The 19360-nt window shown below is 46.2% G+C and overlaps 1 protein-coding gene across 3 annotated transcripts in view; it reads right to left on the bottom strand.

The window, feature by feature from the left end:
* The window catches only part of abca4b (ATP-binding cassette, sub-family A (ABC1), member 4b), a 40647-nt gene that overhangs the window by 15359 nt on the left and 5928 nt on the right, over positions 1 to 19360 (bottom strand). Inside the window, exons 7-29 of one of the 3 annotated variants that reach the window (XM_034291446.1) lie at positions 18948 to 19145; positions 14463 to 14552; positions 12024 to 12261; positions 11244 to 11383; positions 10509 to 10625; positions 10017 to 10214; positions 8158 to 8363; positions 7375 to 7551; positions 6932 to 7055; positions 6687 to 6785; positions 6298 to 6519; positions 5899 to 6103; positions 5697 to 5789; positions 4925 to 5116; positions 4118 to 4295; positions 3787 to 3918; positions 3059 to 3198; positions 2824 to 2961; positions 2513 to 2694; positions 2163 to 2268; positions 1074 to 1279; positions 272 to 326; positions 23 to 91 (exon numbers count right to left, since the gene is read on the bottom strand). In XM_034291446.1, coding sequence (XP_034147337.1) covers positions 23 to 91; positions 272 to 326; positions 1074 to 1279; positions 2163 to 2268; positions 2513 to 2694; positions 2824 to 2961; positions 3059 to 3198; positions 3787 to 3918; positions 4118 to 4295; positions 4925 to 5116; positions 5697 to 5789; positions 5899 to 6103; positions 6298 to 6519; positions 6687 to 6785; positions 6932 to 7055; positions 7375 to 7551; positions 8158 to 8363; positions 10017 to 10214; positions 10509 to 10625; positions 11244 to 11383; positions 12024 to 12261; positions 14463 to 14552; positions 18948 to 19145 — 3505 coding nt within the window. Of the gene's footprint in view, positions 1 to 22; positions 92 to 271; positions 327 to 1073; positions 1280 to 2162; positions 2269 to 2512; positions 2695 to 2823; positions 2962 to 3058; positions 3199 to 3786; positions 3919 to 4117; positions 4296 to 4924; positions 5120 to 5696; positions 5790 to 5898; positions 6104 to 6297; positions 6520 to 6686; positions 6786 to 6931; positions 7056 to 7374; positions 7552 to 8157; positions 8364 to 10016; positions 10215 to 10508; positions 10626 to 11243; positions 11384 to 12023; positions 12262 to 14462; positions 14553 to 18947; positions 19146 to 19360 lie in introns of all 3 variants that reach the window. The other 2 variants (XM_034291445.1, XM_034291447.1) reach the window with 2 other exon arrangements.

The raw sequence follows: 19360 nt of genomic DNA, 5'->3' as shown, positions 1-19360 counted from the left end.
AGCAGGCTCATTGACTCCTAACCTTCAGGGTTAGTCTCCTCCACACCAACTGTGCTGCGAATATTGGTTCTCTTCAGCAACATCCACTGGGCTATTGTAGGATCATAATACAGGTCACAGCACAAGACAACACCAGACCACACAGCACAATAGGACTCTAGATAACACAATACAACTCTAGACAGAAACAACGATGATTTAATTGGAGGGACACATGTTTGATCCAGGGTAGGAACTGAACTGAGTGTAGGGCAATGAGGGTACAAATTACCTGGAGCCTTGGCATTGGCTGCTGCCTCTCCGTCTGCAGTCACCTTCAGAAAGATCTGGATCGGAAAAACATTAGCTATTAATTTGGACCCAATAATAGCCTCCTACACTTACAATCAATCAATCAAATGTATTTATAAAGCCCTTTTTACAACAGCAGTTGTCACAATGTGCTTTACAGAGACACCCGGCCTTAAACCCCAAGGAGCAAACAACAGTAGTGTTGGATTTCAGTGGCTAGGAAAAACTCCCTATGAAGGCCGAATTTTAGGAAGAAACCTAGAGAGGACCCAGGCTCAGAGGGGTGACCAGTCCTCTTCTGGCTGTGCCGGGTGAGATATTAAGAGTCCAATTAGAATAATAAATACATTTCTCTGGGCTAAATCCAGAGTCTATTTGATTCTAGACTAGGTCAAAAGGACAGGGACAGTAACTTTTTTCTGTATCAGTTTTTGATTTTATATGGTCTTCAAAGGAGAGGTCAGGGTCAAGGGTAACGCCAAGGTTTTTTATAGTTTTTTGGGATACAACCATGCAGCCGTCGAGGTTCACAGTGAGATCTGCTAACAACGCTCTTTGTTTCTTGGGTCTTAAAACGAGCATGTGTGCCAAAATTCAACATTAGTTAACAGCTCAGCAAGTTTTAAATAAAGCCCTTTAATCAGCCTGATTATGTCTTCTTATGAAGACAATTCCCCTCCTCTTTCAGTAGATTGTCTCTAGTGTTTTCTCTCATCGCCTTTCTAACTCTTTCCTTCCCTTCCATGTCCAAACCGCCCTCAAACACCAGCATAAGTCTCTACCTCCTCCAGAGAGGTGTCGGAGATGCCGAAGCTGCTGAGTCCCATGTCGCCCAGGGTTTCCTCCAGCTCTCTAAAGAGGGAGGCGTATGCCCGGTGCTTGAAGCCCTTGTTGGGAAGCAGGAAGGTCAGCTCCTGGCCAATGGCCTCAATCAGCTTGGCGTCAGGGACGTGGTGGTGGATCAGCGCAGTAATGCTGTCCACGTTACCTAGGAGAGGAGTCAAAATAATTTTACAAGAAACTGAATGAATGTTATGTAAAACATGAAATGTATAACATTTTTACCAATATTTTACCAGGCAAGTATAATATGAACAGATTCCTCTTTACAGCAACAACCAGGGTGGGTAAACTGATTGGAATTAGCTGAGGGATAGAATGGTTCACTTTGTCACCTTCGGGACCTTTCGTTCACAGTCACAACACTCATGACCACTAGGCTGCACTGTCGCACCCATTTACGGATTGACTGATGGACATGGGATGGATACTTCAGTACTGGTGGATGACTGATGGACATGGGATGGATACTTCAGTACTGGTGGATGACTGATGGACATGGGATGGATACTTCAGTACTGGTGGATGACTGATGGACATGGGGTGGATACTTTAATACTGGTGGATGACTGCATGGACATGGGATGGATAATTCAGTACTGGTGGATGACTGCATGGACATGGGATGGATAATTCAGTACGGGTGGATGACTGATGGACATGGGATGGATACATCAGTACTGGTGGATAAATGCATGGACATGGGATGGATAATTCAGTACTGGTGGATGACTGCATGGACATGGGATGGATAATTCAGTACTGGTGGATGACTGCATGGACATGGGATGGATAATTCAGTACTGGTGGATGACTGCATGGACATGGGATGGATAATTCAGTACTGGTGGATGACTGCATGGTCATGAAGACAGAGGAACAGTGGATGCATGTTGGGGGTGATGAAGTAGTATACAGTACATAGAGTGTGTTTGGTTCACAATAACAATCCTAGTCCTACACACACACACGCACACACACACACAGAGACAGAGAGACAGACAGACAGAGAGACAGAGAGAGAGACTGACCGTCCAGACATCTCTCCATTTGCAGGGATTGGCCCTGTGACTCCTCCTTGACTTTGGTGCAGGTGGAACAGGTGCAGGAACACTCTGAAGCACAATCACACTCATTCTGATGGAGGGAGGGAGGGAGGGAGGGAGGGAAAAGGAAGAGATAGACATGGGACTTCTGTAATGATTTCTCCAGTAGTTTTTAATACTTTAGTATCTTCCCCAGTAGTTTTTAATACTCTAGTATCTTCCTTAATAGTTTTTAATACTGCTCTAGTATCTTCCCCAGTAGTTTTCAACACTACTCCAGCAATTCAAGAAGCCTTTTTTAACACTACCACAATATTTTCTCCTCAGTATTTAACCTCTTTCTTCCTTATGTCCTTCATGCGTCGGACCAGTGTCAGGTAGAACCCCACTCCGAAGCAGTTCTTAAGGAACAGTGGGGAACCGCAGCAGTGGAGTTGGCCTTTGGAAATGATGGCCACGCGGTCAGACAGCAGGTCAGCCTCATCCATGTGATGAGTGGACAGGATCACCGTACGACCTGGGGTTATAGGTCAGAGATCAGGGGCCTCAGCCTCAACTGTACTTCCTCGTTACAGGCAGATTCAGAGACAGTCACAGCCCGAGGCAAATTCGTTGTATAGCAGGTTTCTGAATGATAGTTTGTTACCTGTGCGGTATTTGAGAAGTAGGTCCCAGATGGACCGCCTGGAGTAAGGATCAACACCTGACGTGGGCTCATCCAGAATCACAATCTTTGACCCCCCTACAAACGCCATGGCAACAGAGAGCTTCCTCTGCATGCCGCCTTCAGAGTGGGAGAAGAGATGTCATTACCCCTCCCGGCATTACAACAAAAAAACGTTCCTCCCTCTGAGGACCTGGTGTTCGTCAACCTCCAGTACCTGAAAGGTTCTGGGCCTCATCGTCCCTCTTGTGGGGTAGACCCAGATCCTCCAGCATGGCCTCGACCTCCTGCTGAGCCCCAGTGAGAGATGTGCCTTTCAGCAGGGAGTAGAAGAGGATGTGTTCCTCCACTGTCAGACTGGGCGGGGGGGGGGGGGGGGGGGGGGGGGGGGAGAGTGGAGTGAAGGGAAGGAGCAGAAGGGTTGAGTATGACAAAGGGGAGAAATGGGAGTAGAGACACACAGGGATGGACGGAGAAAAGGGTGGAGGTTAAAGGGGACAGCCAATCTGTCCAAAACACAGCCAGCCAATCAGTCAGTCAGTCAAACTGTCAAACACTCAGCCAGCCAGCCAGTCAGCCAGCCACTCAGCCACCCAGTCAGTCAGACCGTCAATCTGTCAAACACTCAGCCAGCCAGCCAGTCAGCCAGCCACTCAGCCACCCAGTCAGTCAGACCGTCAATCTGTCAAACACTCAGCCAGCCAGCCAGTCAGCCAGCCACTCAGCCACCCAGTCAGTCAGACCGTCAATCTGTCAAACACTCAGTCAGCCAGCCAGTCAGCCAGCCACTCAGCCACCCAGTCAGTCAGACCGTCAATCTGTCAAACACTCAGCCAGCCAGCCAGTCAGCCAGCCACTCAGCCACCCAGTCAGTCAGACCGTCAATCTGTCAAACACTCAGTCAGCCAGCCAGTCAGTCAGTCACGGTATATATGGAGGACTCACTGTTTGAACAGGATGTTGTACTGTGGGCACATCCCCATGGAGGTTCTGATGATGTCCATGTCGGTGCGAATGTCTCTCCCGTTGATGAAGGCTGTACCTGATGTGGGAGGGTACATCCCGGTCAGGATGGACCTGATGGGATGGATTCAGAAGAACATGATGGCATGATGAACACACACACAGTTTAATAAGACACACTGGACGACCCATTTAGAGGAATCAGTCATCGGGGAATAAAGTTAAAATGCCTGGAGAAGTACTGCCTCGTTGTCTACAAAAGGAAACGGAGTGGATCTGGAACCAGGCTATATCCAGTGCTTACGATACATACATGGTGGTGGTTTTGCCCGCTCCATTGTGTCCGAGGAACGATGTGATCTGCCCCTCGTAGAAGGTGATGCTGAGGTGGTCCACGGCAGGACGGGACCTGCCAGGAAACACCTTGACCAGGTCCTGAATCTCCACCCCCACGGTCAACCCGGCCGGCTCCGGCTCGAACAACAACTGACCTTCAGCAGGGGATGGACAGGCATGAAGGGAAGAAGATGAACGATGGCGTGCTGTATATAATGAACCTGTCTTATGGTGAACTAAACTGTCCGGGCCTCTTTAAATAGAGATGATTTGTTGGATTCGTTTAACAGTATAAACCAATCAGAAGGGAGAAAGCCCTGTAAAACCATTTACATTCAACCTATTGATTGCCACCTAGGGCTTCTTCACCTGGGACAGGTAGCTCACACAATTCAAAAAGATAATAACTACTAAATCAGAAGTATTTTGGCCATATTGCCCAGTCAGAATAAGTATTTTGGACATACTCCCCAGTCGGAATAAGTATTTTGGCCATATCACCCAGTCAGAATAATTATTTTGGCCATATCACCCAGTCAGAATAATTATTTTGGCCATATCACCCAGTCAGAATAATTATTTTGGCCATATCACCCAGTCGGAATAAGTATTTTGGCCATATGGCCCAGTCGGAATAAGAACATTGCAGAACTTGCATCAACTTGTACATTCGTAGGAAATAAGCTTTAAATATGGGACGTGTTCATGACTTATGTAGAGTTGCAAGACTCTTCTGCCCAGTGGCAGAGCACGCCAAACGTGTCGTCAGAGCCAAAGAGCATACCTGATAGGACCTCCTCTTGCACCTCCTTATTCTGTTCTTCATCTTGTTGTTTCAGCTGCTCTGCCCTCTCTCTCTCCAACCTCTCTCGCTTGTCCTGGTGTTTGCAGGGTTTCTTTACATCCACACCGTTACACCTTTCGGGCGAACAGCCCAGACTCTCAAAGTCCTTGTCCGCATCCTGCATCCCTGGAACTGCTACAGGCAGAAGACGTACAGAAGATCACAACGTTTCACCATGTTGATCAAATGGGTAGATGCATTCACTGTAATTTTCCTATTACTTGTTTGAGTGAAAGGCCTAGCAGAGAGAAGACCCATAAAGAGGGAAGGGGCTGAATAAAATCTAATTAAATTAGACACTTTTGGTAATGTGAACACACCACAGCAGCCGTAAAAAACTGAAATTATATCTGCTTGCAGCTCTTCCTCTTTAATCGTTCACACAATATATTTGGGATTTTATTTTAAATATGCAAGGGTAGTGGTTGAAATAGACAAGGACCATAGCCTTTAAACCCATTCAAACTTAGAATAGGCACACAACTTCAATATGTTTATTGACTAGGGTATTCAAAGTTTAAATGGCTCTTAAGGTTTGACATTAACAATTAAAAAAATCTCACGAAATATTTATTAAACTCGACAAAACTGTTCTTATAACCCAAACCTTCACATTGCCTGTTGCTGCAAGAGAATCTTTCCAGTTTTAACAAGCTTAAGCTGGTTTAAATGTGGGACCCACATCTGTGGTCATTTAACCAGAGATACTAACCTGAGTCTGGGATCTGGGAGAAGGAGGGCTCAGGCCTCTGCCAGTACGACGGTTGGAAGGGGAAGTAAAATGGTCTTCCAATCCCGTACTGGCCTGGAGAGATGGGGGAGGGATTAATGATACAGTGCTACTGTACGTGAGATTACACACACACACACGCACACACACACACGCATTCCCAACAAACTCTCTCTCCTCTAACCTGGGAAGACGTTGTCCAGGTACCACGCCAGGAAGCCGTAGAGCACAGCGTCGAACACCATCATCCCTATGGAGGTGAAGAAGGAGTAGGCGTCGCCCTCTAGTGGACTGGTGCCAATGTTGTCCCACTGCAGACCCAGGCCCTGCTCCTCATAACGGGACAGGTACTCAGTGCCGAAACCAAAGGCCACGGGGGACAGCAGACTCTGGGGGGGGGAGAGACGGCGAGACCGACCCAGTCAGACCGACGTCGATGGACCAACTGGCTAAAACCAGATGTGAACAGTGAAAACGACGGCCCGGGCAGAACCCCTGCGGGGTACTACAAAACGCAGCCAGAACTCGGTACCGGGGTGCGGTTTGGGGGGGTGGTGGGGGGGTGGGGAATTGCGTGACGCACCGCTGCGATCTTGGTGTTCCTGGTGATGCGGTCCTGCCAGGCCACGCAGAGGATGTGGGGGAGGTAGAGGGTGAAGTAGACAATGCCGCTGCACGCCGCCGCCAGGTTGGCCTTGTTGAAGAACACGCTGAGCAGGAAGCACTGCATGATGGTCGCCGTGGTGAACGTCAGGAGGAACAGGAACACTACGAAGGGGTTGGAGTAATTCAGTACCTTACCGGCCTGAGGGACGAAGGATTCGGTTAATCACGTTGCGTGTCACTCATGCACTTCACAATGCATCCCTCTAGAGGGTGCTAACGCATGCTGAAAACAACCGCCGGTGATTATACGCGCAACATGTTAGCCCTGGCTCCTCCCCATCCCCTTTGCCACCTCCTACTTCTCACCATGATGATGGCCGTGAGCAGGGCTGTGCTGGCCGTCATCATGATGAAGCTGTCTATGAACCAGGTGTACCAGATGACACCGTTGGTGACCCCCATAGCCTGACAGAGTAGAAGAAGACAGAACAGAGTGAGCAAAACCCAAAACATGTAATGACGGAATACAACACAGAAATTGATATGAGACAGAGAAAATTGTCACAAGAATCTATCAATTTGTCTTCAAGTCATGACTGAAAACTTTCAACCTTCAGTGTCTCTTTTAGGCGTAACTCCTTCTCCAGAACGATGCTCTTCACTATCATAGACACTGAGTAGATCCACGCCAGCACCATGAACATAGGGAAGCACCTGTTCAGAGTCAGCATGAAGCTAGAGCAGGAGAGAGAGAAAGATGGATAGAGACAGGAGGCCGGTAAAGGGAAGGGGACCAAAGCAGAAAGAAAGACACGGAAAAGAAGAGAGAAAGAGATGAAAGGGGGAAAAGATTGGCTCAGCTAATATACAGCACCAAACTGAATTCACCACTTAATCCACAAGCCCGTAATTGAGTAATTCTGTAGCAGCAATCCACTAATGAAATGTATAATGTACATTTCTCACATCCTATAACCTTTCATACACCACCTGACAATCTGATTGGCCGTGACACAGAATGGCGAGCTGACAGACAGGCGTGCGGACCACTCACAGGTCGTCGACGTAGCATGGGTACGGCATCTGTTGCACGTAGACGCCCAGTGGCCAGTCGTTCCCAGTGTGGATCTTCAGTATGCCATGCTCCACCATGTCCTGCAGGTAGGCAAATCCCCCCCAGATGTACCTCAGATCCTCCACCGGGTCTGCCCTGGGTCCCGGGTCCCAGTACCTGAGGACGGGGAGGGACCAGTGAGAAAGGGCGGGGCTCCCCTATTGACACGGAAAGCCGCCTCTGTGTTTTGGGTGGTGTCATTCAGTTTAAAATAGACTTAATTCATACTAATAATGACTCATAGTGGAGCTCATAGTGGAATAATGGTTTTAATAATTAATGTATTATAACGGTACATATATGGTTCTGTGTATTATAATGGTACATATATGGTTCTGTGTATTATAATGGTACAGATATGGTTCTGTGTATTATAATGGTACAGATATGGTTCTGTGTATTATAATGGTACAGATATGGTTCTGTGTATTATAATGGTACAGATATGGTTCTGTGTATTATAATGGTACAGATATGGTTCAGTGTTTTATAATGGTACAGATATGGTTCTGTGTATTATAATGGTACAGATATGGTTCTGTGTATTATAATGGTACAGATATGGTTCTGTGTATTATAACGGTACAGATATGGTTCTGTGTATTATAATGGTACAGATATGGTTCTGTGTATTATAATGGTACAGATATGGTTCTGTGTATTATAACGGTACAGATATGGTTCTGTGTATTATAACGGTACAGATATGGTTCTGTATGGTACCTGTCTTTAATCTTGTTGGTTCTCTCCACCTGGTCGATGTCCATGCGGATCTTATACTTGACATGTGGCGGCACCGATGTGGTCCAGGGGTACATGTCCAGGAAGACCAGCCCTGCCCAGAACTTATTCTCCTCCAACAGGAAAAGAGCCTGGTGTGTCAGCTGATCTTCATCAGTATGTGGCGTGAACTTATCCAGACTGATACACTGGGGAGGATGGTGTGGTGGAGAAAACCTCATTTTCACCAGGTAGGTCAGGTAAACAATGTGAGAGCAAGATGCGTGTCATTGCACGCTTTTAACATTTGTGTGTTTGACGGGGTTGTGTTGGTATGCGTGTGTGTTTGGAATGGATTAGCGGCACAGCAACACAGAGGCAGAGTGTGTGAAAGAGTGTCACAGTGTCCAACCATGAACCGCTTCACTTCAGGACACATCTCCAATTCACTCAAACACTCCAGTGACATGGGAAAATGCTGAGACACACACGCACACACACACGCACACGCACACACACACACGCACGCGCGCACACACACACGCACACACACACACGCGCACACAAACACACACGCACACACACAGCAATCCACTCCATAAGGGGCCCACACTCAATGTAAAGCGTAGCTAATGCTTCCATTCATTGTACTGTACAATGCCCCCTAAGCATTCACACAAAGACGGCAGACCGGTCTCCATTCATCCCAATTGGTCTATATATTCACCCTGAACACACGCACACACACACACACACACACACACTCTCGAGCCCAAGTGGCCATTTCTCATCTAGTCACAGGTCCTGCAGTGTGAGGATTAGCTAGATGCTAGCTGAATACTGTAACTCAATAGAGAAACGCTAGCTGGCAGGCTGACAGCCGTGAAGCAGTGCTAGCGGCCTTTCTGAAAGCTATATCTAACTATATCTAATTGGCTAAACTGGCTGGTTTTGTTTGTCAAGAAGTGGTGGCCTCAGTATGGCACAAAGACAATGAAGAGATTTAGATATTCTTCCACTGATAGAGTTTTCTTTGAATACTATAACCTCCACACACACACATAAACACACACACACATATACACACTGCCATAGAGTAGGCCAACCCCAGCCCCCTAACCTGGAAAAAGTCATTAGAATTCACCATATAGATCGAATAGCTCTGAGCGAGGGATGAATGAAAGAATGAGTGATGGATAGAGCCATTTGCCCTCCTTTATGCGATGGGTCCCAGGGTTCCATTTCAATCTGAGGCCCGGACATGAAAACAACACAGAGCCCATAGAGGAGGTGGTCCTCCCCATTGAACACTTTAATCAGGGGCCACACAAAGACATGCTGGGCTACCATGACAGCAGGCATCAGGACGCAACGCTTCTCCCCAGCCCCCCCTAAGGGATGAGCCTGTTCCTCTGCATAACCCCTCTGTTACCCGCCTGTCCCTCTCTGGTCCCCTCTGGTTCCCCGCTTGTCTCCCTCTGGTTCCCCCATTGTCCCTCTGGTCCCCTCTGTTTCCCCTGCCTGTTCCGCAGTTCCGCAGTCAGTTGGGTTGTAGGACAAGCGAGCTTCATAGAATCAGTTGGGTTGTGGGACAAGCGAGCTTCATAGAATCAGTTGGGTTGTGGGACAAGCGAGCTTCATAGAATCAGTTGGGTTGTGGGACAAGCGAGCTTCATAGAATCAGTTGGGTTGTGGGACAAGCAAGCTTCATAGAATCAGTTGGGTTGTGGGACCAGCGAACGTCATAGAATCCTTTTATTTCATTTTAGTTTGTCTTAGATCAGAACAACATTATGTGTCCATTCAATGCAGAGATTTGTCTCTGTCTTCCCATAAACTCTCATGCTGCAGTCAATCCTTACCTGCGCGTATTGGTTGAACATGCGTATAACCTGGTCCATGAGGTTGAAGATGTTCCTCCAGTCAAACTTGGGCATGGTCTCATCCCGGTCCTCCTCAGGCCCGTTGTACAGGAAGTTGAGGATGTCTTTTGATGAGAACTCAGTGTCCTCCAGGCTCTTATCTATTAGCTCTGTCACAGTGGGGTTTCTGATGGTGTCCTGCCGGAGGAGAAAGACAGACAGAGGGGGAGGGGCCAAGGTGGGGGATAAGAGACCGACAGACAGATAGAAAGCGAGAGAAAGAGAGCGATCGATTTGTTTATTTGAATTGAATTGCAGGGTTCTGGTCTACTAATTGCCCCCACCCACACTGGAGTGTGTCGTTTGACATTGTGCATAGTTTGACAATGTGTGTAGTGTGACTGTGGGTGTAGTTTGATCTTTTCTGTAGCGTGGTTGTGTGTTTAGTTTGACAGTGTGTGTGTGTGTGTGTGTGTGTGTGGAGTGTGATACCCTGATCATGTTCATCTGGATGCCGTTGTTGAAGAACCTCCAGAGCTGGGGACCCACTTCCTCCCAGGCCTTGGCCATGGTCAGCAACCTGTCCAGTTCCTCAAAGGTAGTGTTCGCCTGGAACACAAACACACGCTGTAACTGTGAACTCACAGAAACACACACACACACACACACACACACACAAAAGAATGTCAATCTCACACCAGATATATACATCATTGCCCAGTTCCTAGGGAGACACCCAGGCCATATCATCGTCCATTAATACCATTCCCACACAAACACTGAAAACAGAAGCGAAACCATGGCCTCCTTTTGAACTACATAATGGATGTGTACTGTATATCTCTGTATCAGGGCACTGGAATTCTCACTGGTCCCCCAAAACCCCCTCTGCTTTCTGTCAAGCTCTGTCAATAAGCTGTCACAAACTGTGTCTGGAAGAACTCTGTACCCATCCGTCCTGGTTCCCCACACCCTTTCTCCATCTCCCACAGACACACACAAGTGGTGACTACACACAAAGACATGCAAGCAGTATCCACTAGAGAATAAATGGACAGACATACCTCTATCTGTGAGCTGCAGAACTCCTCCGTGAACATCTGTTTTCTGTCAATATTACTTCACAACTGACACTATTGTTCAGGCATGAGGGGTCTAACCAGCGATTGAGAGGATAAGTGGGTGTGTGTGTGTGTGTGTTTGAGGAGAGGTTGTCCATTGTCTTACACTCTTTAGTATCTGTCTGACGGCGGGGGAGTCAGGAGCATAGAGGACCCGTCCCATCACCATGGGTTTGACCGACCTCCACACTATCTTAGTCACTGGGTTGGACTCCAAGGTCTGCATCAGGTCATTGCAGAATGGAGCTGACAGGGAGGGATAGAGACACATCAGGTTGGTCCGACACAATGCAAGCGCCTGAATGGATGTTAGGGGGCAACCTCCAAGCACACGTTAATCAGAATCAGAGTCAGAAAGGGTTTTATTCCTAGTTTACAAACTAGGAATTTGTTGGGGCAGCAACTTTGTATAAAAAAATAAAAATAAATAAGAATAAGAATGGTGACTGAGCATAAAAACAGTAGGATGCATGAATAAATTACAAAAAATTATGTAAGGTGCATTTGTTTTATATATACAAAATACTGGTAATTGAGGTTCTCTATATAAACATACTGGTCACTGAAGTTCTCTATATAAACATATTGTCATTGAGGTTCATAATATATAAACACACTGGTAATTGAGGGGCTGTATATTAACATACTGGTTGAAGGGGTTTCAATAATTCAACATACTGGTTTTGGTCGTTCTATATACAAACACACTGGATGTTGAGGTTTTATTTTTAAACATACTGATTGTTGAGGTTCTGTTTCTGAACATATTGGTTGTTGAGGTTCTGCTTCTTAATATACTGATTGTTGAGGTTCTGTTTCTGAACATATTGGTTGTTGAGGTTCTGTTTCTAAAAACACAGACTATTGTGGTTCTATATGAACTCACTGGTTGTCTTGTCGTATACGTAGTCTTGGTTCTTGGATCCATTGACCCCCAGGAACACCTTGTAGTTGTTGTCCTCATACCAGTTGAAGGAGAGGACCCTGGATCCTTCCCCCTCTGGGTAGCCACAGAACAGGGCCGACACGGTGCTCATCAGCTGGCTGAACGAGTTGGGACCCCCGGTCTGGAACAGAGGGTACACCGCCTTCATGAGGTCCTGGCTGCTATTCCTGTCTAGGAGCTGTGGGAATAACAGAGAGGATGGTTGGAACAGGTAGACAACTTTCAGCCGGTCATTTGTATGGTTTCGGTCAAAGAAGAGGAGAGAGGGAATCAATGAGTAGAGGAGGAGAGCGAGGAACAGAGGGGAGAAGAATGAATATCTTCATGAACGATGTGGCCTTAACGGGTACTGTAATGATGTCCACCTGGCACAGGCCAGGTCCTCTCTAGGTTTCTTACCAAGGAGGTCCTGTCATCCTAGGGAGGTTTTCTTAACCTGTGCTTCAACATACTTGCTCTTTAGGGTTTCAGACTGGGACCTGGGAATCTGTACAAGCACTTTGTGACAAATGCTGATGTAGATAAATAAATAAACTTGACTGATTGTGGCACCTCAGCTGGGGAGGACTGACTCAGAGTAACAACTGGACTAGAATGAATGTAATGTTTCAACACATGCATCATTCTGTTTCCATGTGTTCGATAGTAATCTAGTTACCTCATTCAATCCATTAGTATGATGTCCTCCCCTCACCTGCCTCCTGTTTTTAGTCCATTATTTCAACTTCTAATAAATTCTCAGTTGGGCGATGTTGCTATGTGAGCATTTGGGAATAGATAAGAAATCTGAAAAAACTCGGCATTTTAAGGGAGAAAAAAAATAAGTCTGTATAAGGAGAGAGGGAAGAGGTAGAGAGGAATAGATAGAGAGAAAGAATATGAGAGAGTGATGAAAAATGAAAACAATAGCTGCCCATTAAAGTACTTAACTGTACCTTAAGGTACGTCACTGTAAATAGATGTACATAACTCTACATAAAGGTACATAAATGTACATAACTGTACATAAAGGTACATAACTGTAGACAACTACATAAAGGCACATAACTGTACATAAGGGTACATAACTATAAATAACTCTACATAAAGGTACATAACTGTACGTGAAGGTTCATAACTGTAAACAACTCTGCATGAAGGTACATAACTGTGTATAACTCAACATGAAGGTTCATAACTGTGTATAACTCTACATGAAGGTACATAACTGTGTATAACTCTACATGAAGGTACATAACGGTACCTAACTCTACATGAAGGTACATAACCGTACAGAAAGACACATATACAATTGATAACAGGACGCAACCTTCTCTCAACTTCCTGAGTGGGGGGGTGGGGTGGGGGGGGTACCAGGGCTTTACTGGCGTAAGACTGATGACTAATTCATAAAGCATGTTCCCTCACCGAACACACTCACCAGTAGGAAGGGCTTTGTCCACACTTACAGGATGTCGCCGTAAAGACGTTTTCCTCAGACACGGCAAACACACGGACACGTACACACACGTATGAGCTCGGACAAGATCACACGCACACACATACCCACTCAGAACAGGCCAACAGCTTCATGCGCATATTGCACATAAAACCAATACTGTCACGAAGGACACCCTTCACAGAGCCCCTAGTGGCTTTACAGTAAACACAGTTGATGCATCATTATCCATAACCCCCCGGGGGACACCACAAGAATGGAAAGAATCACAACATGATGGGCTATTGTGTGTGTGTGTGTTTGGGACCACATCTCCCTGCTGAGGAAGGGTTAGGGGTCATTGGTTAGGGGTCATTGGTTAGGGGTCATTGGTTAGGGAAAATAACTAACGTTGTATCACCTGCCGTAGGAAATAGAAACAGAGGGGGAAAGCCCTTGCAACTCCCTTCAGTAGAAATGACAGTTCTAGCTTGCTAACCTTGCTACATTAATGAGTATATTTTCTGACCACAAATACTTGGTCTATTCATGCTCATGTTGTATCATAGACAAAAAAAGAGCTATAAGAAATAGCCCCTTAGGCCTACTATGGCTGCGTTAAGTGTGGTCCACGCTTCATCAGAGGCTGTGTCGTGTCACAGGACCTTCTGCTTTAAAAGGTATAACAGCACCATTTAATTTAAGGGGAATGAAAAGCTTCCCATTGCAGCACCACGTTGGTTAATTAAAGAAACTAACAGCCTCCCCTTGGCAGCTTGGACACTTAAAGAAGTGATGTTTTGGGCGCATCGAAAAATAAAAAGAGGAAGACAGAGAAAGAAAGACAGGGAAGTGCAGTTGAGTGAGACAGAGATGACATTAAAAGAGTGGTAAGAATGGAAGAGACCATTAAGGACAGGGGGGTAGAGGACAAAGCATAACAGAGAGATGTAAACACTGACCACTTGGACCTTCTCTGATACAGCGCTGAGGACACGCCCCCAGTAACGTAGGTCCGGCCCGTCTGTGCGGTCATCCAACACCCGGGGTAGCTGGGAAAAACAGGTTTGGAAAGTTTGACATAGAGACAATAAAGAGACATTCCAAATAAAGTTTGATTTTAGTTTTTCCTTCACAATATCAAGCGAAAATGTCCACATTGGTAATTCAAGCAAAAACCCTAAACATTGGGGCTTCAAGTCCAATCACTCAACATTGGACCTTTAAGTCTAAACCCTCAACACTGGGTCTTCATGTCTAAACCCTCAACACTGGGTCTTCATGTCCAAACCCTCAACACTGGGTCTTCATGTCTAAACCCTCAACACTGAGTCTTCATGTCTAAACCCTCAACATTGAGTCTTCATGTCCAAACCCTCAACACTGGGTCTTCATGTCCAAACCCTCAACACTGGGTCTTCATGTCTAAACCCTCAACACTGGGTCTTCATGTCTAAACCCTCAACACTGGGTCTTCATGTCCAAACCCTCAACACTGGGTCTTCATGTCTAAACCCTCAACACTGGGTCTTCATGTCCAAACCCTCAACACTGGGTCTTCATGTCCAAACCCTCAACACTGGGTCTTCATGTCTAAACCCTCAACACTGAGTCTTCATGTCCAAACCCTCAACACTGAGTCTTCATGTCCAAACCCTCAACACTGGGTCTTCATGTCTAAACCCTCAACACTGGGTCTTCATGTCCAAACCCTCAACACTGGGTCTTCATGTCCAAACCCTCAACACTGGGTCTTCATGTCTAAACCCTCAACACTGGGTCTTCATGTCCAAACCCTCAACACTGGGTCTTCATGTCTAAACCCTCAACACTGGGTCTTCATGTCCAAACCCTCAACACTGGGTCTTCATGTCTAAACCCTCAACACTGGGTCTTCATGTCTAAACCCTCAACACTGGGTCTTCATGTCCAAACCCTCAACACTGGGTCTTCATGTCCAAACCCTCAACACTGGGTCTTCAAACCCCCAGACGTGGCAGAGAGCTGAGAGAGGAACTGCGGAAACAGAGAACGCCAATACAAACAGCAGCATGTTACATCCTTCCTACGACATTCCTCACACTGTCATTTCAATGAAGGAGGGGGGAGGAGCCTGGTGATATTAAGGGTTAAAGGCTCAAACTGAATGGTAGTGTAGTCCTAGTCATGTATTTATACTGGCTGCACTACAGGGGACCATTGACTCATTCAATAATAAGAGATAAAACTTCCACATCTCTTTATGTGGCCATGTGTGCTATACACAATTAACCTCAGTCAAATGACCCACCAATAGAAAACCTACCCCGACACACCAACAGATAACCTGTCTTGACACACCTACAGATAACCTGTCCTGAAACACCAACAGATAACCTGTCCTGACACACCTACAGATAACCTGTCCTGAAACACCAACAGATAACCTGTCCTGAAACATCAACAGATAACCTGTCCTGACACACCAACAGATAACCTGTCTTGACACACCAACAGATAACCTGTCTTGACACACCAACAGATAACCTGTCTTGACACACCAACAGATAACCTGTCCTGACATACCAACAGATAACCTGTCTTGACACACAAACAGATAACCTGTCCTGACATACCAAAAGATAACATGTCTTGACACACAAACAGATAAACTGTCCTGAAACATCAACAGATAACCTGTCTTGACACACCTACAGATAACCTGTCCTGACATACCAACAGATAACATGTCTTGATACACCTACAGATAACCTGTCCTGACACACCAACAGATAACCAAAAGTTGAAAAGGAAGGTTTTGAGTGAGGAACAGAAGGGTTAAAATTAAGAGACCACCGCAAACTGAACGCTTCTGTTCCTCACTCAAAACTTTCCTTTTCAACTTTTTTGGAAAGGAAAGGAAAAGGTGCAATGGTCTCTTAATTATTTCCAGAGTTGTATGTACTGACAACCTGTCTTGACACACTAACACCAATCATTATTCTCTAGGCTTTGATATAGGTCTTAGCTGACTCTATTTTATGTGACACATTGGTTATGTGTAATAAGTCCTGCCTCTTTAACAGAGCTGTGCAGTTTTGCTGTCAGTGGATGGCTCTATCCACCAGCTAGATGACACATGGCAGATGACACACCAGCAGAATAACAGCCAGGTAGATACAGTATTGGCTAGGCTTTGGCTGTAATTCTCCAGCTGACACACGTGTGTATATTTATACTGGTAACGCCCTAATTTAGGCTTAGTGACCTGATGTGGCGTGGGCCAGTGCATTAACTAATCCTGAGGGGGTGTGGCCTAGTTCATTAACTAATCCTGATGGGGTGTGGCCTAGTGCATTAACTAATCCCATCAGGGAACTAGGCCAAGAGGCTATCACTCTATCGCCTTGCCAACCTGCTTGGTCCGCCCTGGTGGAGACATACACCCTAGAGTGAACCCGGCAATGGGGGGACAGATGCACACAAAATAAAAAAACATTTAGAATACTAGCAAGTCTCCTCAGAGGCTAATTGAGCCACACCAGTTTTTGTGCCTTTCACATCAAACTATCAAATCACAAAAAAAGAAATAATAATAATCAAATTGAAAGTGTCCTAAATGATTATAACAATGCTTTTGGTAGTGGAATGACATTTGGAGGAATCAGGTTAATCATTATTATAATTCATTATTATTATTATTGGTGGTAGTATTCTAACATAGACTAAAATAGAGAATGAGGGCTGTTAAACGGTGCCAACATCATTGTGGTGTTGTAGGAGGGAGTGGTGAAATTGGATGAGGACAGGGAGGAGTACAAAAACACAGTGCACAATCTCATTACAAGAACACAAACACTGGGTAAGTAGGGTTGGCACAAAGACCTAAACTGTATTTGTAAGGGCCTCTAGTTGGCATGGTCCTTCTCAGCGATCTTCCTCTAAAAACTACAGCTGAAGGGACTGTAGGCATAAGCTACGAGTTGATGCCAGGAATGACTGTTCAAAATGTGTCAATCAGTAGCAGAAACAATGATGAATTTGAGACAAAACTGAAACTGAACACTTGACACACTATAGATTATTTGATTGTGCTAACTTGCAGATATCAATAGGCACCTTCTGAGACCCAAACCCTGCTTGGTACATCTCGGGTACATCCGGCTCTCAATTCAGACGCTATGGAAAGGATTGTGCGAACCAAGATGAGTCTATAGTCTTTTATTTTCTGTCTCCTAATGTATCAAGTTTCCGTGCAGCACAATGGCCACTGTCCTCTGTGGTATGCCTCGACCGTGCCTGGGGAAATTCAAACTCTGATCATGCATTACGACACAACTGTCTTCACACGCAAACCTCCGGTTTGAAAATATATACGTTTACACAACAAAATAGTCTAGCGTCTCGAGACTTCTTCGAAAACCTCTCTGAAAATGTTGCATAATGTAAACATGCCCAAAATTAGTGTCACATCAGAAACAGGCAGTGTCACATCAGAAACCTGACTGGTTCCATAGCAGTGGATGCAATCACATCAACTTCAAGTGCAACTGGGGCAAGCTGACACAAGCATAGTCAGATGGTTATCTTCAACAGCCTGACCACAACACCAGCGGTTTGATCGACTAGAATAAACCGTGTTTACTTTGTTTATCAACACTGGAGTAGAATCAGTGTCTTTTAGGGATCTAAGGGGTTGGTAGACTGATAAAACTATACAGCAACGTGGGATGGGGTGGTCTGGTGATGGAGAAGGAGGAATGGTTGTGGGGTCTGGTGATGGAGAAGGAGGAATGGTTGTGGGGTCTGGTGATGGAGAATGAGGAATGGTTGTGGGGTCTGGTGATGGAGAAGGAGGAATGGTTGTGGGGTCTGGTGATGGAGAATGAGGAATGGTTGTGGGGTCTGGTGATGGAGAAGGAGGAATGGTTGTGGGGTCTGGTGATGGAGAAGGAGGAATGGTTGTGGGGAATGGTGACGGAGAAGGAGGAATGGTTGTGGGGTCTGGTGATGGAGAAGGAGGAATGGTTGTGGGGTCTAGTGACGGAGAATGAGGAATGGTTGTGGGGTCTGGTGCTGGAGAAGGTGGAATGGTTGTGGGGTCTGGTGATGGAGAATGAGGAATGGTTGTGGGGTCTGGTGATGGAGAAGGAGGAATGGTTGTGGGGTCTGGTGATGGAGAAGGAGGAATGGTTGTGGGGTCTGGTGACGGAGAATGAGGAATGGTTGTGGGGTCTGGTGCTGGAGAAGGAGGAATGGTTGTGGGGTCTGGTGATGGAGAAGGGGGAATGGTTGTGGGGTCTGGTGACGGAGAAGGAGGAATGGTTGTGGGGTCTGGTGATGGAGAAGGGGGAAAGTTGACACTAAGAGACAGAGAGAGAAAGAGAGTCTGGAACAGTCAGAGATATGAAAGAGAGACAGACAGACAGACAGATATACAGACAGACAGAGAGAGAGAGAGACCATACCAGTCTGAAGATCTTGAAGAAGTCCACATTGGCATAGAGCATGTCTTCTATCTTCTGCAGGCGTTGCTGGGACAAGGCACACAGAGCGTTGCGGACCCCATAGACAGCCATCCTGCTGGGGAAGATGATAAACCTCTCCAGGAGAGTCAGGCTGCAGGCGATGTCCTTTAGCTGGAGATCTGGAACCCCATGGGCAAACTGCATGAGGGAGAGAAGTCCATGGTCACAGTCAAACTCCACAAGGGAGAGAAGACCATGGTCACAGTCAAACTCCACAAGGGAAAGAAGATCATGGCCACAGTCAAACTCCACAAGGGAAAGAAGACCATGGCCACAGTCAAACTCCCCAAGGGAGAGAAGACCATGGTCACAGTTAAACTCCACAAGGGAGAGAAGACCATGGTCACAGTCAA

The sequence above is a fragment of the Esox lucius genome, chromosome 3 (assembly GCF_011004845.1).
Source record: "Esox lucius isolate fEsoLuc1 chromosome 3, fEsoLuc1.pri, whole genome shotgun sequence".
Classification (NCBI taxonomy): Eukaryota; Metazoa; Chordata; class Actinopteri; order Esociformes; family Esocidae; genus Esox; species Esox lucius.
Note: the sequence above shows the minus strand (reverse complement) of the source record. Positions and strands in the feature narration are given on the sequence as shown.